At 41.9% G+C, this 23358-nt stretch overlaps 1 protein-coding gene across 1 annotated transcript; it reads left to right on the top strand.

Annotated features, from left to right (window-relative positions):
• Nucleotides 1–1440: 1440 nt before the first annotated feature.
• svep1l.L (sushi, von Willebrand factor type A, EGF and pentraxin domain containing 1 like L homeolog) lies at nt 1441–21946 on the top strand. Its single transcript, XM_018231496.2, has 11 exons — nt 1441–1592; nt 2885–3079; nt 4476–4649; nt 7132–7305; nt 7383–7565; nt 11049–11249; nt 13151–13333; nt 14080–14277; nt 19455–19628; nt 21400–21600; nt 21793–21946. Exons 1-11 carry the CDS (start codon nt 1520–1522, stop codon nt 21795–21797), a joined length of 1761 nt encoding a protein of 586 aa, XP_018086985.1. The 5' UTR covers nt 1441–1519; the 3' UTR covers nt 21798–21946.
• The last annotated feature ends 1412 nt before the right edge of the window (nt 21947–23358 follow it).

Raw genomic sequence — 23358 nt, forward strand, 5'->3', positions numbered from 1 at the left:
CAAATCAGGCTGGGTCGGGCAGGCAGAGTTCAATCGGAGTCAGATAGGCAGAGGTCAAAACCAAGATATCAATAGAGAAGAGTCAAGACAGGCATGGGTCAGGATACTGATGTCAAAATAAACGGTTTACCAGGCAGGGGTCAGGAACACAGAAGTCAGGATAGTCAGGCAGGCAAGGGTCAAAACAGTAAATCCAATCACAGAATACAGAAGCTTAACAGCACAGAGGCACCAGGAACTCACTAGGAGAAAACCTATAATGGGCAATGCCAAATACATTCTGTGGCTTTAAATACTTTTAAGCTGCGCACTGGCGTCATCACACTAGCACGCATGCGCCAACAAATAGAGAAGTTGCTGCAAATAGGCTTCCCTGCAGACCCCCTCCCACTAGACCACCAGGGTAAGTTGTTACAGAAACATTGCTTGAAACCAGTATACAACTGCTTATGGGAGATTGAATATTGGGTAATACTTGCCATGGATGATTTGCCTAACAATAAGAGTGGGGTTCAGGACAACGTGCACCCGAACCACTTCATTTAAACGGTGAGCGGTCATTGAGCCCAGCAAGCTCCCTAGCAATATGAGTGGTGGTGAATAAGTATTTACTAGGAAACTCTGAAAAGGGTGCTGGACTTTTTTGTATACAATGGTAGGCAGATACTCACAAATATAGCTTAAGAGTCAGACATAGAATGGAGGATTATTTCAAGTGTCAACTCCATCTTTCAGGATTCCTCTCAAGTGGAAACTAGATGAACTCCTGTAGTCCCTATGTCTGTACACTTGTTTCCTGCTCTGGGCAGTAGTGTACTCAGGATTCTACTACATCTCCTAGGTGGAGCTTTAGGCTGCTATGATAGCTAGCCCTACTCCTATCTATCATATCTATTATGAGTATATCCTAACACTTACTAGGCCAGACTTAACCTAGTTTCCAATCTGGACCCACCAACCTGCTCAGGTGAAATCTCTCAGAAAATGGACTATATACTATAGAACAGTAGCACCCTCTGGCCAACTATGGAATACAATGGTCATACTTTGACACAGGAAGGGGAACTTATTTCCCAACTTTGGTAAGGACCCCCCTTAGCTGTCAAGACTACTAGGCTACTAGACTAAACTAGGGCCCACTTAGCTGACCAAATCATAGGGCTGCTAAGATAGCTAGCCCTACTTATTTATCACACCTAGTGTGACCTATAACAGAGTATATCTTACATGTACTGTATGTGTAGTCCAGCAACAGAGTACATTGTGGTTAAGCAACAGTTCCCCTGTATGAGAAAGCCCTGCAAAAGAACCTATTATTTGCAGCTTCAGGCTATTTTTTCATGGGGTTAGGATTGGTGGACGATAACTGGAAATGAACAAACCCAAACAAATCTTCTGAAATCCTTATCTGAGTTTACACAATCACAGAGATGGTGTAAAAGCAAAGCACAAGGTCTGTGCTAATTCACTCACAGAGAGGAAGAGTAGGAACTTACACAGACCTACATACTGGGACACAATGTCTTTCTTGGGATCTTTCTATGTATTTGCCTCCATCCTGTGCTGTGTTGTGGTGGGAGCCCAGCGAACAGGTAACATAATATATTATAATGCTATTGTGTATCTGTTGGCCATGAATAACAGGGCTTTTTTAATGTGGCAGTACAACTAACAAATATAGACTGGGCTACGCTGATATAAACTGCAACTGTCTCTGAATTGCCCTACTGTCACCATCATCCATAAACATTTCTGTCTTGCTCCACTGTCTTGGTCTTGCCATTCCATCACACCTCATCCTTCTGCCACCATCTTACTTTTCCCCAATCTTATTTATTGTCACTATTCCTACTTCCCCTGATGTCTCCATCTTGCCTGACACTACTGCTTTCTCACACTCTTCCTACCTACAACTGCTGCTCTCTGGGGCTATGACCATTGTCCCTATACTTTGCACCAAATCTTTAGCCATGGGTACAACTACCAGGGTGAATGTCCCCAGGACTGGAGCCAACAAAGTAAAACAAATACAAGTGCTTAAGTACAAGGTGGGACAAATTGAAGAATTGTGAAACCTGTGGTTATTCAGAGGGGGTATAATTCAGAGAAACCAGGAAAGGGATGGAGGGATACACTTGATACTAAACCAGCAGATACAAGATTGTTCATGTTTTTCCTAAACATATGTGTCCTTGTGTAGATTTAGCCTAAGAGTAAGTGCCCATCCTTGGCACAAAATGCGTTAGGCTAAAGCATGTCCTAATAAAGATTTTTCATTATTATATAATATCTCCTGATTTTTTGCTAATAGATTTAGCTGTAGTTACAAATGAGGTGCTAATCTCCCCAGATAAGGCTTGGTCAGTATGGTATGTTGGTATATGGCAGGGATCCCCAACCTTTTCAAACCGTGAGCAACATTCAGAAGTAAAAGGAGTTGGGGAGCAACACAAGCATGAAAACTGTTCTTGGGGGGCCAAATAAGTGCTGTGATTGGCCATTTGGTAGCCCCTATGTGGATTGTCACCCTACATTGAGGCTCTGTTTGGCAGTACATCTGGTATTTATGCAACCAAAACTTTCCTCCAAGCCTGGAATTCAAAAATAAGCTCCTGCTTTGAGGCCACTGAGAGCAACATCCAAGGGATTGGAGAGCAACATGAGCTACTGGTTGGGGACCCCTGGTATATGGTAAAACACAGAGGCAAAAAAGAGGATGGGAGCAACAAAGAAGTAAGAGAAATGAGGGGAAATTGTTGGAAGAGAAGGGTTATTAAATGGTTTGCTCTTTATAGAAACATAAAAGAGTGAGTATAAACAAGCACAATGAATTGTAAGCTGCTCTGCACGTAAGTTGAATACAATGTTGGTTGTGTTTGTGTAGCCCAACTGTGTGATGAACCTGAGCTGCAGAATGGAGAGTTCCGCTACTGGTACTCATTCCCGTTATCTACATTGAAAGTGATTGAGTATATCTGCCATGAACATTATGTGCCACTCAACAAGACCAATGAAAGTGACACGTATGGTGTAGCCAAATGCACTGAGAATGGATGGGACCCACGGCCCAAGTGTTTGGGTAAGTTCTGAATCTAAACCCCTAGTAACAATCAGGCCTTAGTAATCACACATTTGATACTGTAAGGAATTGTTTGTCCTCTAGAGAAGAATACAGTAAGTATCTGATATTGCCTGTCCCACTGTGTCAGTACAATATGGTCTACATGCTCTATATAGTGAAACTTTCACATTGTCTTAAAAAAGTCCTAACTATTAAAGATTTTTGTGTTAAAACGATTTTTTTTTTACCATTTGAGGGGCATGCCACATTTGTTTTAGGGTGGGCTCATGTGTAGGACATTAGAGGATCTATTTTGTCTTTATTTTGCTTCCTTGGACATGTGTAATAATAAGTGGCCACTTCAAGCATTTGCACCAACATCTCTAATAAAGACATATATTTGATTTATTGACCTAGAAGGTATCTGAATCACGGAGCACCAATCAGCCAAAGGGTCCTTTAAAAAGTATCCAATTTTATTGAAAATTACATCATAAAAACAGTATTCGGCAACAGTATATCTAGCCCCACGCTCAACGTGTTTCGTGGCCTCACGCCACTTCCTCAGAAGCATAGAACACGGCCTCTCCCAACCCTCTAAATAGAGGCAACCCACACCTGCCTAAAAACATGAACCCCTGGGACTCATTTATCAACACTGGGCAAAATTGCCCATGGGCAGTTACCTATAGCAACCAATCAGTGATTAGCTTTTTAAAGCCAGCTGCAAGTAGATCAGTGAAAGCCGCAATGTGATTGGTTGCCATGGGTTATTGCCCATGGGCAAATTTGCCCGGTGTTGATAAATGACCCCCCCTCACATATCATATAGAAATCGTGAGTCTGCCACACTAAGCAATTAATCCATAAATATATAAATACGTTAATACAAACCCCATATCACTACAATCGATCAAACCCTCATAGAAATAAATATATCTTAGGAATAATTGAGGCATTTTAATAGAAAAAGAGAACATGATGCATATGATGAATAGTTATAAATATCTAAGAGCCATAAAATATATAAATCTCAATTTATAATATTATACAAAGAAAATGTAATCAAATATATAATTAGTTGATTAGTATTATGCTCCCAGCAGATTAACATATTAGAAAACCAGCACCCGATATGCTCTGTGGTTTTTAATTGTAATTTAATTGTAATTTAATTTTAATTCAGTTGGTAATTACAGTGACCCTTTCTGTGCTTTGACTTTGCTCCATTTAAATGAAAGCAAATACCATGGGGGTATGTTAGTTTACTCAAGCAAAGACCTTTGGCACAGCCGAAATTCAGGAGAAATTTGTCAGGTGCTCCAAAAACCTGCTCTTAGTTCTGGGTGTGTAAATAATCACTGTGTTTGCTTATGTCCTGTATAATAAAATCACTCCCTGTTTATTTATACAGGAAAGCCATGTAGCAGGCCACCGGTAGAGGAAAATGGATATATTATACAATTAAAGGATAATTACACAGATGGGGAAAGTGCAAAGTACGTGTGCAATGTTGGCTATGAAGTGGCTGAACACAGTGAAGCACAGTGTCTAAATGGCCAGTGGATTAATATTCCTACATGTGTGTGTAAGTACTCACTCTTAGTGATTTTGCTTCGCCGAAAAGTTAGCGAATTTCGTGCGAAATTTACGAAATGGCGTTTTTGACGCTGGCGCCCATTTTTGACGCCGGCGTCCGTTTTTCGTAAAAAAATTTTGACGCCGGCGAATTTTTGCCGCAAATTTTCACAGATGTTTCGGAAATTTATTCACTGGTGGTGAATCACACAAGTTCGCCGCAAATTCGCGCCTGGCGAATAAATTCACCCATCACTACTCACTCTACGTGATTCTTGTGTTCCTGTCTCTGGAGGTGGTTTCAGTCCAGGGGCAGATTCTGAACTGTTACAATTTGCTCCATTAGTTGAACTATTTCTCAGCAGTATCTACTACTATTGTATGAATTCTAACAGCCACCTCCAGGGTAGAGGCAGACGAGCAGATTCGGGGAGATTTAGTGCCTGGCGACTAATCGCCTCTTCTGCGGGGCGACAATCTCCCCGAACTGCCTTCTTCCTGCCTTCCGCCTGCTTGAATGAGAAAACGCCAGTACAATGCACTCGTGGCGCTTCGATTTCTGAATCACACTTCGGGCAATTTCAGGAATCGAAGCGCCGCGAGTGCATTGCACTGGCGTTTTCTCATTCAAGCAGGCGGAAGGCAGGAAGAAGGCAGTTCGGGGAGATTGTCGCCCCGCAAAAGAGGCGATTAGTTGCCAGGCACTAAATCTTCCCGAATCTGCCCTTATCCTTAATGAAACTCAGGGATTCTGTTCAGCAGACAAAGATTAAAACAATGGATCAACTAAATGTATCAATGTAAAGCAGTTTAAAGAGTCGCTGACCCCCCCCTACCTCCCAGAGCTGCTTCAGAAAGATAAGAAGGTGAAAAATTAAACTTTACACTTCACAAAAAGATAATAGCAAGTCATTGGAAAAACGTCTTTATTTCTGCTGAACTGTCTGAAACCAACTGAACTGAAAAAATTAAAAAGGTAAACGACCCCTTTAAAGGTCTAAAATCATTGAATCCATTAAAGAGATATCAATTAGTGATGGGTGAATTTGTGTGAAATGGCAAAAATTCGTAAATGCGAATTTTGACACCGGCGACTATTTGGACGCCGGCGTCAATTCAACGTGCACCTATTTTGTCCGATTGCATCAAAGTCAATGGGCGTGCGTTAAATTTTTGCCGGCGTCCAAATTGTTGCCAACGGCAAAATTTATTTGGTTGTGGTGAATTTTCCCCGGCGAATTTTCCTGGCAGTTTCACTAATTTATTGGCCAGTGGCGAAATTCGCTATGAATTTCACGTCTGGCAAATAAATCTGCCCATCGCTTCACAATTTAGCCTCATGTGATATGGAACAAATTTCCTCCAATGTAAAGAAATAAAAATCCAAAATAGTGTAACACCATTCATTAAGTTAAAATACTTTAAAAACAAATTGCACTCACGTTTGGTTGTTTGAAGTCAATCACAGATAAATGCATAAATCTCATAGGCTGTTAGCTCCTGTTTGCTCCTGAGGAAGCCGATTGGCTCGGTATAATGCGTCAGGCAGGAAGTGACCTCACAGTTGATCTCAGGGAAACCGAAGAGGGGAATACACACGGGCAGGGTCCCCCTAACGGAGCTAACAATCTGTGAGATTTATGCATTTATGTGTGATTGATTTCAATTAGGGATGCACTGAATTCACTTTTTGGGATTGGGCCGAATCCCAGAATCCTTCATGAAAGATTCTTCAGAATGCCAAACCGAATCCTAATTTGAATATGCAAATTATTTTTACTTCCTTGTTTTACGACAAAAAGTCACGTGATTTCCATTCCCACACCTGATTTACATATGCAAATTAGGGGTTGGATTTGGGTTGGCCATGCACAAGGATTTGGCAGATTCCTGCTTAAAAAGGCTGAATCCTGGCCAAATCTCAAACCGAATCCTGGATTTGGTTTGTCCCTACTTCAAATAACCAAATGTGAGTGCAATTTGTATTGTTTGAAGTCAATCACAGATAAATGCATAAATCTAACAGGCTGTTAGCTCCTGTTAGCTTCTGAGGAAGCTGTGTGGCTCTGTAAAACGCGTCAGGCAGGAAGTGACATCACACGAGGGGAATACACACTGGCAGGGCCCCCCAAAAGGAGCTAACAGCCTGTGAGATTTATGCATTTATGTGTGATTGACATCAATCTAGGGATGCACCGAATCCCAAAATCCTTCATGAAAGTTTCGGCAGAATACCGAACCAAATCATAATTTGCATATGCAAATTAGGGGCGGAAAAGTGCATCCCTACTTCAAACAACCAAATGTGAGTGTAATTTATTTTTAAAGTATTTTAATTTAGTCTGACCCCTCTACTCTTTCACTTGTGAGTATTGGTCGGATTTCTGGTAAACAAAACATTTATTTGACATTATAACAAATAGGATCTTCTTTCATTTTGATTTCTAAATACTTCTATCCCATAATCCTCTGTTGTTCCCTTTGCCCTATAGCTGTCATTTGTGGACCTGCGCCAATTGTAGGGAACGCACGGCTTGTTTCTGAGAAGGCTATTTACCAATCTTTGGAGAAAGCAACGTATGAATGTGACAGCGGTTTTGTTTTTCACACAAATAAAGAAGCTCTTTGTAAAAAGGGTCAGTGGATTGAAATCCCAGAATGCAGAAGTAAGTCTCCATCCAGAATAGTAACCACTCCCCCCTCCTGTGAGCAAAATATCTAAATCAGTGCCCTTGTGTTTCAGAACAAGGGGCGAGCTGCGGGCCCCCTCCAGTGGTGCAGGCTGGAGACACCCTAATGCCCACACAGGCAACCAATAGACATGGCTCAGTAGCCCCCTATATATGTGCAAATTATTATGTGCTTGAAGGAAATCCCCAAGTTACCTGCAGAAATGGAAAATGGGACGACCCTCCAGTTTGTATAGGTGAGTGCAGTTTCACTTGGTTAAATATCTGCATTCATTTTCTATCTCATAGAAATATTACGATTATGATTACCGTATATACTCGTGTATAAGCCGAGTTTTTCAGCCTCCAAAATCTGCTGAAAAAGTGTACCTCGGCTTATACTCGAGTCAATGTGCACAATCACCTGAAGCGCGCTCATGCAATGTCCTTCATGCGGCAGTGGCATACATCTTCCCATGCGCGCTCCTCCCATTGGCGTCTATACTACTCGCCTAGCTCCGCCCACACATTGCACCAACTGGCAGCCTCTCGCCTTAGCGCCCTAGCTCAACAGACTATTGGCTGGCTCAAGCTGTCAGTCCTCCTGCTCATCGCAGGGCCTGCTGCCTGCTAAGCTGCACGGCGCCTGCCGAGGGGACCCGATCCGGTGCCACAGTGGGGCCCATCAGACAGGACCCCACAGGGCAACTGCTCCCGCCCCTGCCCCCATCTCCCCGCCACCACCGGAACCCGCCAGGGAAACAACACAGACGACAGCAGCACGGAGAATGAGGAGCAGCCGCATCGCAAAACACTGGTGAGACAGTGACTCCTCCACGGCCCCAAACCCGGACCCGTGACAGCCGCCAACACGCCGACAGAGAATGTGGATGCCCCCAGAAAGCGGCCGACCAAGCCACTGGAGCCCATGTGAGTAGCTGCTCACCAGGCTGAGTTCTGTTCATGCAGATCGGTGGCATTCTGTAATTAAGGTACCTTTATTTATTTGTTGTTCTGCTTTTTATTAGCACTGGTGCCTGCATAAAGAGGCATTGTATAGGATCCAATCACAGGCAGGACCCAACCTGTAGCTCAGCATATTATCCCAAGTGGGGAAACCACTGCTCTACACATCTCATGTGTGTATGTACAGATATCACAACACAGTGTGTACTGGAATGCACCCTAGGCTTATACTCGAGTCAATAAGTTTTCCCAGTTTTTGTAGGTAAAATTAGGTACCTCGGCTTATACTCGGGTCGGCTTATACACAAGTATATACGGTAGTTATTATCCTCTTGCTTTGTATTCCTCAACTTTTATAATCCCTGCCTGCAGTTTGTGTATTTTGCTGTTCTTCATGCTGTCCACTCAGGACTCTTTATTATAGGGTTATATAATAAAAGTCACTAAGTTTGCCCAGGGGCAGTAACCCACAGCAACCAATCAGCAGGTAGAATTTACTAGTCACCTGTTTAAAGGAAAGCATCTCATTGGTTGCCATGGGTTACTGCTCCTGGGCAAACTTAGTGCATTATATATGGGGGTTAGTGCCTTAACTTCCATATAAATCACTGGTGGCGAAGAGGTGAAGGCGGAATGGTCCATAGTCATTGGGAATGTGGTTGGCCAGAAAGAACTATAAACAGAATAATTTAGGCATCACTGTAATAAGAACAACTTTGATAATATCCTGCGGAGTGAGATACCATGAGACCACTTCATGCAATAAAGCTATATATATATATATATATATATATATATATATTATATAGATTGTAATATCTGATTGTATTATCCTAATATTATACTAGAATACTGTTGCGCATAGACTGGATAGAGCGATGCCATAAAAAATGGAAGTATATTGTAGGTGTTCCTATGAACTAAGCACCATTCAGCAGAGCAGCCCCTAACTTTGTATAGAGTAATACCACAAAGCTATACCACCATTCAGTTGCCCTGTACCAAGCAGAATTTAGCAGGACCAGCCTCTACTGAGTGATAACATAAAACAATGCCAGCATAGGTACCCTTATGCCAACCCTCACCCTTAAAGGAACTGTTCAGTATAAAATAAAAACTGGGTAAATAAATAGACAGTGCAAAATAAAAAATGTTTCTAATATAGTTAGTTAGGCAAAAATGTAATGTATAAAGACTGGAGTGACTGGATGTGTAACATAATAGCCAGAACACTACTTCCTGCTTTTCAGCTCTCTCTGAGTTAACTCTGAGTTAGTCAGTGACTATAAGGGGGACATAAAAGTGCAAAGAGAAAAACAATTCACACCAATAACAATAAAAATTCACATTCCGCAATGCAATAGTCTTCCTTATAATGCAAATACGGGAAAATGTGTAAATCGGAGCTCATCTATCTAGCAATACCCGAAGCCCATCTGTTGTCCAGCGCATCCCACGAGAACTATGCAGGCACGCAACTCCCGTGTCAACACAGCACAAAATGAGTTCAGCGCACGGGCGCCCAGCCGGAGTATTTACAGAGACGGAAAATCTTCATCCAAAAGCGGCTTTATTATGGCAAACAATGTTATACAGTGGTAATGTCCATGCAAATCAGCCTACGCGTTTCGTGCCCACATCCATCCAGCTAGCTCTGAAGAAGTGCCATTGGATGTGGGCACGAAACGCGTAGGCTGATTTGCACAGACATTACCACTGAATAACATTGTTTGCCATAATAAAGCCGCTTTGGATGAAGATTTTCCGTCTCTGTAATTACTCTGGCTGAGCGCCCGTGCGCTGAACTCATTTTGTGCTGTGTTAATATTCTTTCTTAAAGGGGAAGGAAACCTAGTCGGTGCAAAAACCCTCCCCCCCTCCCCCGTGTAGGTGTCATAATCTTTTGGAGCAAACATAATTAAGAAGTTTTATTACATTGACTGCGCATTGGGACAAGCTATAAAATTCGCAACCTTCTTCCACTGTCGGAAGCGGTCGCTAAACAGTTTCCGGGTTTCGCAAAAGCTATATTAAATTTGTTTGCGCAAAGCCTTAACTTTTCACATTGCAAAATTGTTCCGTTACCGTCTTTTATTACTTTCCCCCATTAAAGTCTAGATAAGCTTTAGATAAGGTCAATTGAGTTAGTAGTATTCACGTAGAATTTAAATGCTGTAAGGACATGACATAAATGCTGGGCGGGAGACATATTCTGAGCATTTTTAAAGGGGTTGGCACAGCATCACTCTTGCCATCACCCAATAAGAGCAGCTTTTGCACATGAGAGTCAGGCTGGTTGTACTGGTTACCAACAGATGGAGCAATAATTAATGGTGCATTATAGCTCAGCACAAGAACAACCCATACCCCTTGCTTCTATCTGATTTACCTGCAAGATGTTCTTGGTAGTGATGGGCGAATGTATTAAATTATTCGCCAGGCGCGAATTTGCGGCAAATTTGCACGATTTGCCGCCAGCGAATAAATCCGCAAAACGGCGTGAAAAAAAATGCGTCAAAAATGAGACGCCGGCACTATTTCACGAATTTTTCACAAATTTCGCACGAAATTCGTGAATTTTTCAGCGAAACGGCGCAAATTCGCCCATCACTAGTTCTTGGTTATGGACAAACTCTTTCATCTATGAACTTGCAGATCTGAATTCAGTTGTTATAGTTGGCATGGCTGAAGGAAAGAAAACAAGACTTAAATAATGTAGAATTGGTCTCAAATCATTTTTTTTTTAAAGTTGTTATTTCATATTTTGGTTTCAGAGCCGTGTGTTGTTATAGATAAAGACCTGAGAACCAGAAATACTGATTTGAGATGGAAAGTTGGATTGAATAAGATGTACCTGCGACACCACGACTTTGTTTCGTTTCGTTGTTTAGACGGATATGAAATATCTGACACTTCACTGCTGAGAGTGAAATGCATTAGTGGCACAATCAATTATCCCACTTGCACCAAACTAGGTAAGTATCAACATGTCCCAGCAACTTAAATAAAGGCTGCCGATTGCAACTTCTGAGATCTTTATTTTTTTAAAGGATAAGTAAACCTTTAAAATAAGTGAATGCAAAATGAATGAGAGTGCTATTCTATTTCGTAATTTACATTATTTATTATTTTTAATTCCAAGATATTAAGGGATACATGTCCTGTTAATATAAATACATTTTTTACAACAGCGCCACCTGCTGGTCAGTTTCTGACCACCAAGTAGTCAAGGAAGTTGTCAGGAGAAAGAAAGAAGCTGCTCTGATGATGTTCTGCTTCGGAAATGTTTCAGAGATGTTTCTTATTTTTTTTGACATGTTAAAATTTAGTCAGTCTTGCGTCTCCCCCCCCCCATTACCTTGACCATATTGCCTTTCTGTCTTACACCTCAGCAGGATCTACTTTATCCATATATTGCTTCCTAGGGGTCCATTTAGGATTCAGTTGGGGATTTGGCTAAATCATAAATACATTTTGCAGAATATGGCTGAATTGCACCAAATTGAATAGGACCCTTTAAAATCATGTGACTTTAGCAAACAGCTAAATGGTACCCATTTTTATTAGTTCATGATGAATGCACATTTTATAATTTTCCTTATATTTGTACATGCTAATGAGGTTTAGAATCACTGGCTGAATGGAAAAAGTGATTAGTCATGGCATGACAAAGTGGCTGTATGCATGAAATGCGTAAGGCTATTGTAGCAGTGAAGCATGCTATAATAAAGTATTTATCATTTTATAACTAGCCTGAGTTGGAGTTTGGTGAGTGCCTGTGGATTCTGCTTATTTTGGCCAATTATCCATGCTGGATAGTATATTGCAAGTATGGTTTCCTTGAGGAGCACCTCAAATTGCGCACATTAGGAATAGGTATTTATTATTACTTAATTAATGTCTAAAACTGGCACCATTTATGCATCTTCAGTCACAGATACTGAACTTACACCAAGAACATATTTTCTTAACTGTGCGAATGACGATAAAACCCCATCTACATCGTCTTTTTCATGTTGTGTCCCCCCACTGCCAACAAATCCATCATGCAGCATTTTATATATATATATATATATCTATATACAGGTATGGGACCTGTTATCCAGAATGCTTGGGTACTGGGGTTTTCAGATAATGATTTCCTGTAATTTGGTTCTTCATACATTAAGGGGCACATTTACTAAGTTCGAGTGAAGGATTAGAATAAAAAATACTTCGAATTTCGAAGGTTTTTTTTTTTGGCTACTTCGACCATCGAATTGGCTACTTCGACCTTCGACTACGACTTCGACTTCGAATCGAACGATTCAAACTAAAAATCGTTTGACTATTTGACCATTCGATAGTCAAAGTACTGTCTCTTTAAAAAAAACTGTAACCACCTACTTCCCAACTTAAAACCCACCGAGCACCAATGTTAGCCTATGGGGAATGTCCCCATAGGCTCTCTAGGCAATTTGGGATAGAAGGAAAATCGTTCGATTGACAGTAAATCCTTCGACTTCGATATTCGAAGTCGAAGGATTTTACTTCGACGGCCGAATATTGTGGGTTAATTAACCCTCGATATTCCACCAATAGTAAATGTGCCCCTAAGTCTACTAAAAAATCATATAAACATTAAATAAACCCAATAAGCTGGTTCTGCTTCTAATAAAGATTCATTATATCTTAGTTGGGATCAAATACAAGCTACTGTTTTATTATTACACTGAAAAAGGAAAACGTTTTTAAAAATGTGGATTATGTTATTATAATGGAGTCAATGGGAGAAGGCCTTTCCGTAATTCTGGGGTTTCTGGATAACAAGTTACGGATAACGGATCCCATACCTGTATATGACATATGTACTCATATAATGACTTTTCTATTGTAGGACAGGGAGAGAGCTGCGGGAAACCACCAGTAGTGCAATATGGAGACACGTTAGAGCCGCAAATGAAGTCACATGCCCACGGCTCTGTAATGACTTACAAGTGCCCACAGATGTATATACTTGGAGGAGAAGAAAAAGTTTCTTGTAGAAATGGAAAATGGGAAGAACCACCAGTTTGTATAGGTATAGTTATTTTGGCCACCCCCTGTATTATAGAATGTACTGTACATGACCAATTTCATTCTATCCACAGGTCCTGTATCCACTTTGCTAAATGAAAGGGGACTGGGAATTTCTCTCCATGGCAGTACCTCCACCTAGTGGGATTCGGGGATTACAAATATGAGTGGCTTCACTAGGAAATAATAATTACACCTTCGATCAGAAAAAACTTGGAAAGCCTATGGGGACCTTCCCGTAGGCTAACATGGACTTCGGTAGCTTTTAGGTGGCGAACTAGGGGGTTGAAGTTTTTTCTTAAAGAGACAGTACTTCGACTATCGAATGGTCGAATAGTCGAACGGTTTTTAGTTTGAATCGTTCGATTCAAAGTCGTAGTCGAAGGTCGAAGTAGCCCATTCGATGGTCGAAGTAGCCAAAAAAACACTTCAAAATTTAGTGAATGGGCCCCTAGTAGATCCCAATCTACCATTTGAACACTGGTGTGCTAAGGGCACCTAGGTCCATGATGAATGAAGTGTTTCAGGAGAGTCGGGGCTTCACAGAGTGCTCTTCACAAACCGTGGGACCTCAACACTATATTGCCACATTTCAAAAAGTATTCGAACTGGAGGATTACAGGATGTGCCCCTTCCTCTATCTCTTTGTATATGGATCCATTTATATCAAGCAATGATACCATGTACCAAGCAAGGTGCTGCAATATGCTCCCACCTATAATTGTGACTTTTATTATCTTTGTTTCTTAGAACCTTGCACTGTGTTCGATGAAGAGCTGAAAGCGAATAATCTCAGACTGAAATGGGTTGCTAACGATAAACTGTACATGAGGCATGGAGAGGTGGTTTCCGTTGGTTGTGTAAATGGCTATGAGATACTTGATGAGGGGCAGCTAAGAGTACCGTGCAATAATGGTGTGCTCCTTTACCCTAAATGCCATAAGTACGGTGAGTACTGTCAAGTGCAATAGAATCAACTTTAAGGATTACTTTAAAAAATAGTACCTTCAAAAGTATATTTCCATATAATGGAAATGGAATACTGAATAGTTATATTACTACTTGAAATTTTTCGAATATATATGGAAAGGAAGGGGGGGGGTTCTAGTTTTGTTTGGGACTTAAGGTTTACCAGATAATGGATCTTTCGGTAATTTATGTTTGTGAAGATTCTCATTCATCCAGGTCATGGTATATATGTGGAAATAAGTCAAATCAACTGGACTTGCTGTTTTTTTTTTCTTGAAGACATTTTACCAGTCATCCAACTGGCTTTTTCAATTCAGAATAACTTGTAAAATAAGATCTTTCGGGAATATTTCCTCTGGAATGTTTATCATAATCCACAATGATGTTATGAAGTTAGCTTTGAGGTTTTATTAGAGGTGCCAAAACAGCATTGTATGTGGCAGACAAAGCTTAACCCAGAGCAAGTATGTTCCTTACTGGACCTATGGCTAAGTACCGCCTATTTTAAGTAAAAGGATAAGTTCTACTGGCAGGAGCATGGCTCAGGGCCGGAACTAGGGGTAGGCAAAGTAGGCACGTGCCTAGGGCGCAAAGCTGGGGGGGGCACCAGGCATGTACATCTCTGTCGCCTACCCCATGTCCAGTCCCCTCTCTCCCCAACTGCCGCTGCCATTTTCTTCACCTATTGCGCTCCTGCGCATGCGCACGGTCCATTTTCCTGCATTCACGCAGGAGCTAGTTCTGTTTGCACGCACAAGAGAGCTCCATTGTGCGCGCACGAGCTCCAATAGGGGCATGTGCGCGCGTGAGCATCTATTCGCCTGTGTGCTCTCACCCGGGGACAGACAGGCTGCCTAGGGTGCCTGGCTGGCCTGGCCCGGCACTGGCATGTCTGTGCCATGGGATCTGTCCAAGAAAACACTGGCACTCAAAGGCTAGCAAAAGCAGGGTTAGTATTTATTCTGCAAACGTGCACGTTTGCAGAATAAATACGCAAGGGTATAACCCTGCTTTTGCTAGCCTTTGAGTGCCAGTGTTTTCTTGGACAGTTTGCTGAGGAGGGTGCCGATCCCTCCAACACCGTGCACCAGGCGCTGAATTGCTGAAGGCCAGGGTGTGCGAGCGGGCTACAACACATTGCTGTGCCATGGGATCGCCAGTTTCCCACATTGTGGCAAACCTGTACATGGAGGAAGTGGAAAGAAAGGCCCTGGATAGCTTCAAAGGAATCACTCCTAGTGATTGGTTCCGATATGTGGGTGACACCCGGGTTAAAATAGACACACAGGAGGTACAGAGGAGGTCCCATGTGTGAACATCAAGACAGGGGACCACAACATCAGGTTTACACAAGAAGATGTGCAAGATAACATACTGACTTTTTTGGACTGATTGGTATAAGTCAGAGAGGGTGGAAAGCTGGAAATAGAGGTCTACAGTAAACCCACCCACACAGACCAGTACCTGCTGTTTGACTCCGACCATCCACTATATCACAAACTGTGGGTCATTAAAACTCCACATCACAGAGCAGACAAGATCCTTACAAGCACAGAGGCTAAGTTGAAAGAGATGGAACATCTCAGAGGGGCCCTGAAGACGTGTGGGTATTCATATTAGGCCTTTGTGAAAACCCGTGGAAAGAGAAGCAATAACATCAAGACTACTGGTGAAGGGGGAAAACAGGACAAGGACTTGGTCCTCCCATATGTAGCTGGGGTTTAGGAAAAACTTAGAAGGATTTGTAATAAACACTACATACCTGTCTGCTTTAAACACACTGAGGCAGCAACTGGTTCACTCAAAAGACCCAACCCCAAAGCACAAGAAGAGAAACAGTATGTATTGTCTGCCACATACAATGCTGTTTTGGCACCTCTCCCTGGAAAGTTTAATAACACCTCAAAGCTCCAATCTTGCTAATAAAATCAACGCCTAACTTCATGACATCCTTGAGGATTATGATAAACAGATTATGCTAATTGGAGCAACATTCCAGAGGATATATTCCAAAAAGATCTTATTTGTATTCTGAGTTGAGAAAGCCATTTGGATGACAAGTGAAATGTCTTCAAGAAAAAAAACATAGCAAGTTCAGTTGATTTGACTTATTTCCGCAGATATTTCGGTAATTTAAATATTCATACTTTAAGTCTACTAGAGAATCATGTAAACATTAAATAAACCTAGTAGCCTGGTTCTAATTATATATTGGTTTAGATCAAGTACAAGCTACTGCTTTATGATTACAGAGAAAAAGGAAATAATTTTTAAAAATATTTATTTTTGTATAAAATGGAATCTGTGGGAGATGGCTTTTCAGTAATTCAGAACTTTCTGGATAATGGGTTTCTGGAAATCAGATCCCTTACCTTTAATACTTTTTGGGCCACTCCAAGAACCCATCTTGCCTCCCACTCTGTGTTATAGTTGTGTTCAGTTGATTGCTTGTTTAGTCTTTTCAAACCTTGCAGAAGAATGTGTGTGGGTCTACTCTCTGTCTCACTCTTTTGTGGCTATACCAGTGCTGTAATTTGGGCGGGATGCGGTGGGATGGCATCCCGCTCCTTCTTTTTCTTCAGTCATTTCCATCCCCTCAGAACGGATGAACCAGAGCAGAACTTTTTTCCCTGGGCAGGACAGAGCTTTTTTTATTTTTCCCTAGTAAGCTCCGCCAGAGTTACTATAGCAGGGCTCTGTGGCAAACTACAGGAACCAATGGCTGAAGGGTCAGAATGACCTCACGCCAACTACTGCCACCGGAATTGCAACAAACTGCGAGTGAACTGGGCGGAGCTCCCGGGCCCGGCCACCAATAGAGTACATCACTGTAGGAAGGAAGAATGACGAAACTCCAATAACAAGGGATGCTCATACAGCTGCTCATGATTCTTATTAGGGAGGGGAAGGGGTGAGGCTTTGAGGTAGCTATCGCGTGACCTCTCACACTCCTGCACGCATGCTATTGTTGGCTGGCCCAGGAGCTCCGCCTGGTTCACTCCAGTTTCTCACGACGGCGGTGGCAGCGGTTGGAGTGAGGTAGGCGCGTTCTGCTTCATTCTGACCCTTCAGCCAGGTTTCTGTATTTTGCCACAGAGCCCTGCTAGTATTTAGTAGATGGTTTTATTAAAGCCATGCGAGGAAAGGAAAGGTGCCACTATATGGGTTATGGGGGTATTAATACATGAAATCCTGATTTAATTCCTGATATAGTGGGGGCGTGGCCACACAAGTGGGCGTGGTCTCCTAAATGCGCGCCGCATCTGTGTTCCTGTAGTTTTTTACTGTAGGCGTTGCTTTCTACTGGGGCGTGGCTTCACATGCCAAACACACACCATCGCCTCACCTTTTTGTTCCCAATTCAAGCACTGGGCTATACATAAAAAATTTAGTCGTGGGGGTATTTATGCATGAAATCCTGATTTAATTCCTGATATAGTGGGGGCATGGCCACAAAAGTGGGCATGGTCTCCTAAAAAATTTAGTCATGCAGCGCGCGGCATCTGTGTTCCTGTAGCTTTCTACTGTAGGCGTTGCTTTCTACTGTGGGCGTGGCTTCACATGCCACACACACACCATCTCCTCACCTTTTTGTTCCCAATTCAAGCACTGGGCTATACATAATTATTAAGAGTCATTAGAAAATCAACTATACACTGAAAGCAATATAATTAAATCCATAGACACAGGTGGGGTGTATCAATATGTTTAGTGTGCAATTCAGGCCATGGCAATGCGACAATCTTGTCCCAGCATTCAGGGATTGTGACTTTCTACAACACTGGCTGTCAAACATATATGCCCACTTTTGTACTCCAACTCTTTGGGGCAAATTCACTAAAGCGCGAAGCGCCTAACGTTAGCGCAAATTCACCAGCGTCATGTCATTTCGTTACTTTGCCGATTTACTAACGGCCGCTGGCGTAAATTCTCTAGCGAAGTGGACATACTCTACTTCGCACCCTTACGCCAGGCGAAGTTGCGCTAATTTGCGCATTTTACTGAACGTTACCTCTTGCGCCAGACTTGCCTTCGCCACCTCAGACCAGGCGAAGTGCAATAGAGTAGATAGGGCTTGCTTCCAAAATCGTTGACATTTTTTCTAAGTCCCAAAATAAGCAGGCGTTTTTTCCTTTTTTAAGGGTGATAGGCTGAAAAAGATAGTAAATTTTTTTGGGGGTACCCTCCTTCCCCCCTACATTTCCTAACATATGGCACCTTAACTATACAGTGGGTACATGTGTAGGGGAAAATAACAACTCTATTTTATTTTATGAAGCTTTCCCAGGCTTGTGTAGTGTAATGTATTTGCTGCTACATCCATTGTACTTTAACTTGGCGCCATATGCAAATTAGGCATCGCTAGCGTAACTTCGCTTTGCTTGACAAATTAAAGCTAGCGCAACTTCGCTACCGTTCACCTCCCAGAGAGCAACTTCGAATTTTAGTGAATTTGCGTAGCGCTGGCGAAACTACGCCTGGCGAAGTGCGGCGAAGCTGTCGCTGGCGCAACTTCGGATCTTAGTGAATTTGCCCCTTGATCTGATAACAAGATTACAGATGAATTAAAAAATAAAACTCAGCCCACTTTAGTTCAAGCACAAACATGATGTATATTTACACTGATAACCTTCACTTTGGGGCATTGTAACTGTACCCTGGTGTTAAGGTGACCATATACTCACCAATATTATAGTACAAAACTAATTTCCAATATTCAGTGCGTGTATGCCAGGCTGGCAAGCCAACCAAAATCAGCAGATAGCTTGGATATAGGTTGACTTGTTGATTGGTCCAGGCAGAGAAATTTGATCGGGTGCCTTTGAAGGAATCTGAACATCAGCCACAGGTAGAATTCTATTGTTTCTTTCTATATATTGGACAATTCAGCTCTACATGGAAAAGATCTTTTCCTGAAAGATTGTAATTGTTACGTCTATGGCCACCTTTACTCTGTGGGATTCTTGCTGAGTCCCGCTTCACTGCTTTGTGCAATAGATGATCTATTCTATTATTTGGGAACTTATATTGTATGGAGTTCCTATCTTTGTTTTCCATTCCTGTTACTGAAGTGGTTGGTCAGTAGGCCTTCACAATGTTTTTACAGTATTTTTGTTGTAATACTGTTAATCCTAATCTAATTATCTTTTGTTTAGAGGGATGTGGGTATCCACCAAATGTTCCACATGGAGACACAATACAACCAAGACTGTCTTTCAATGCACATGGCTCATTTATGGAATATAGGTGCCCAGAATATTATAAACTTGAAGGGCCCAGAAGAATTACATGTAGAGATGGAATATGGGATGATCCGCCAGTCTGTATAGGTTTGTAGACTATTATACCACGTATTCAGCAATTTAAGATAATTACAAAACTGTCCTCTGTGATAAGTCTACGTCCTTTGGAAACTCTTTCCAAATCATTTCCACATTACGGTGATGTTGACATATTCCTATCACTGACAAGATTCCGGCAGAGCCACACAAATTTAGGACAGAGAACCTAGTAATTCCTTCTGTTGGCAGTTAATCCTACCCAGGGGCGATCCTGGCCCCTCCGCCGCCTGAGGCAGCAGCAGTTGCCACTGCCCCTCCATGTGCTTACATTTTTGCGCCTGAGGAGGTCCACAAGGCGGCAGAGAGGGCCAGTATGCTAGTGCAGAGAGCCTAACTGCGCTCTCTGCGCTAGAAGAGACGAATTTCTGGTCTGAAAACCGGAAATTCGGCTCTTAAAATACCAGGAGCTGCATTTTTGCAGCCCCTGGTACCTAGTGGGGTGCTGCTGCCTGAGGCGCCAGCCTCAACATGCCTTATTGGTGAAGCGCCCCTGATCCTACCCTTATTGTGTGGGGTTTAAGGGCTTTTTCTTCATTAGTCATTTCGACTTGGGGGATCAGAGTACCTTCATGCCATATCCAGAATGTTTAGGACCTGAGGTTTTCCAGATAATGGATCTTTCAGTTATTTGGATCTGCATACCTTAAGGGGGTTATTTATTAAAGTCTGAATGGCCAAAAAATCAAGTTTTTTTGTACTATAAAATACCACTTTTTAGTGGAAAAAATACCCTCAAATTTTTCATGATTTATTATCCCCGAGGATAGAAAAAGTCAGAATACGAAAATCTGGCATCTCAGACCTGCCAAGGTTGGATATAAGTCAATGGGAGAAGTCCCGAAGATATCCGGATATGCACTGGGTTTTGTGCAAAAATCCAAAGATTTTGTGCTTTTCAGTCAAAAATCCGAAAAAATTGATTTTTTTTGGGTGGAAATCTGAAGAATTGATATGATTCAAATTTATGGATGATTTTCATGATTTTCAAATTTTTTTCCCCGAACTGGAATTTTTCAGGAAATTTTTTTGATAAATAACAGGAAATAACCCATGCAGAGTTGACCGGAGTATATTTCAGAAAATAATGAGATACATTCGGATTTTGACAAATAGCCCCCTAAGTCTACTCGAAAATCATATAAACATTAAATAAACCCAATAGGCTGGTTTTGCTTCTAGTAAGGATTAATTATATCTTGAGCTACCATGTCCCAATCCGCCATATGGGTTTTACCTTGACGTGGTATGGTGGCTTATCAATCTTATGATCATAATTTTGTAAATAAATGCATCTGCATAGATTACTTATATGACAGGGGACCAGGGAATGTGCATTGATCAATTTGTCTTCTTTTTCTCTATGTTTGTAGTTAATTTGGCCAGATCAGTAGCACTTCCATTGTATTTTAGTACATTTTTATTAAGCCATGGAGTGCTCCCAAAACCTTTCCTTTTTAATTATATTTTAGTTGGGATCAAGTAAAAGTTACTGTTTTATTATTACAGAGAAAAAGGAAATCATTTTTAAAAATGTGGATTATTTGGATAAGGGAGATGGTCTTTCCATAATTCAAAGCTTTCTGGATAATGGGTTTCTGGATAACGGATCCCATACTTATCCATGTATTATGATTTATAATTAGAATATAATCCCATTCCTATCCATGTATTATGATTAATAATTAGAATATAATGCATTTCTAACAAAAAAAAAAGAAGGTAAAAGATGGTTTCGACTTTTATTATCTTTGTTTGGCAGAGCCTTGCACTGTGTCTGATAAAGACCTGAAGGCCAATAATCTCCGGTTTAAATGGTTTCGATCTAGAGAGAAACTGTACACCAGCCATGAAGACTTGGTTGCATTTCTTTGTATAGATGGATATGAGATACCTGATGAGAGGCAGTTAAGGGTACAGTGCAGAAATGGAGTCCTTTCTTTCCCTACCTGCCATAGACGTGGTGAGTACTGATGTTGCCATATGCATGGTACCAATGACTACAGTGAGAATTTAACCAAAAAACTCTACTTCATCCCACAATCGTGTTTAATATTAGGCAGCAAAGTTAATGAATGAAAAAGTCATGTTTTCTCGTTAAATGTAGGTTTTTAAAGATACCAATGTTTATTAATATTCTCTGTTTCCTTTCTAGGGTAACCCTGATGTACTGTGTGCAATGACCCATGTTGGCAGGTTTATTTGGTGATCTCCTTCTGCAAGCCGGAGAGATGGGATTTATTTTCAAAGGCTCATATTAAATTTCACCATTTGTTTTTTTAGAGATTATAAATAAAGTTTCCAAAGCAGTTTGTATTTGTGTCCAGTTCTACGTGTGTTTTTGCTAAAGGTATGATGCATTGATTGTTGACAAATATATTATCAGTATGTTTTTATACATCACTATACAGCTGGTTGACAGACTCTCAAGCTGTTCTTTACAACTGCTTTTGTCTTGGCAAAATGCCATTTCAGGAGGTCACATACCAATTGTTCTTCATTGGTGGGGGTGATATGACTCCATCTAATCTCAAAGGCTACTTGTCACTTTTATTGCCATTGGGAAAATAATACGAATAACAGTTCTTTGTTGATATTGTATATATATAGCCTTTGATTGGGTCCCCTTAAAATTTGGTCACATATTATAAGCCAGTTTAACTGAGCCCGTTCTCACTACAGGTGGTAATTTTGGATGATCATTATCTGGTACAATGAGGTTAAAGTTACAGTGTAGGATAATTCCCACCAACCAATGATCTGCATTGGCATGCATGGGAGCTGCTTGAGTGGCCTGGTTATACAATTTTATACACTCCATCTGGTATTTTTTGTCATCAAATCCTTTAACATTCACATGTAGCAAAACAATTTGCCCTATCTGTCATTGGCCTTGGAAAATAATCAGGGCTGGAACTAGGGGTAAGGCAGAAGAGACATGTGCCTAAGACTCAACGCTGGTGGGGTATTAGGTGTAAGAAACTTACCCTGGTGGTCTAGTGGGCAGCGGGGTCCACGCCGCATCCTTGACATGGACGCCCGCTGCGCCGCTCCTGTCCTGCCCTTGCCGGTGCCATCTTGGATTCGTAGGGCGCGCGCGGCGCGCCTAAGCGTCTCTTAAAGGCGCAGGCACGCTGCCGTGATTGCGCCAGCACGCAACGGCGAAATTGCGCATGTTTTGCCGCCAATTGGATCCCTATTTAAGGCCCATTCATACCTGTAGCCAGTGCCCGTTATAGGATCATATCCTGTGGTTTCCTGAGTTTAGTGCTACCTGTTCCTGAATTTGCTATACTGATTGATTATCCGTGTTTGACCCAGCCTGTTCCTGACTATTCTGCACTCCGTATCCTGACCCTTGCCTGCCTACGACCACTCTTCCTGCTTAACCCCTTGATTGACAACCCGGTTCGACCCTTGCCTGCCTGACGATTCTGATATTCGCCTGCCTCGACCCAGCCTGTCAGACCATCCTTCTGCCTTATCCAGTCTGTCTGATTATCTGGTTCTGACCCCTTGCCTGCCTGACAATTCTGTTATCTGCCTGTCCTGATCAGGTCTGTTCCGTTTCCACCAGACACCTTGTCCTTGACCTTCTGCGCAAAGACTCTTGCTATCCGGTCGTGCCCCTTTGCCAGTCAGAACTCCTCGCCTTGTACCCCACGTTAAGTCCAGGTGGCACCCAATTAAGCTGAGGGCTCCTCCCGAAGCTCAAAGGTGG

This window comes from Xenopus laevis, chromosome 8L, assembly GCF_017654675.1.
Source record: "Xenopus laevis strain J_2021 chromosome 8L, Xenopus_laevis_v10.1, whole genome shotgun sequence".
Classification (NCBI taxonomy): Eukaryota; Metazoa; Chordata; class Amphibia; order Anura; family Pipidae; genus Xenopus; species Xenopus laevis.

Coding starts and splice junctions, on each gene's coding strand:
- svep1l.L (XM_018231496.2), top strand. CDS start 1,520: ATGTCTTTCTTGGGATCTTTCTATGTATTTGCCTCCATCCTGTGCTGT. Junction 4,650..7,131: donor TAATATTCCTACATGTGTGT/GTAAGTACTCAC, acceptor TTTGCCCTATAG/CTGTCATTTGTGGACCTGCG. Junction 14,278..19,454: donor CCCTAAATGCCATAAGTACG/GTGAGTACTGTC, acceptor TCTTTTGTTTAG/AGGGATGTGGGTATCCACCA.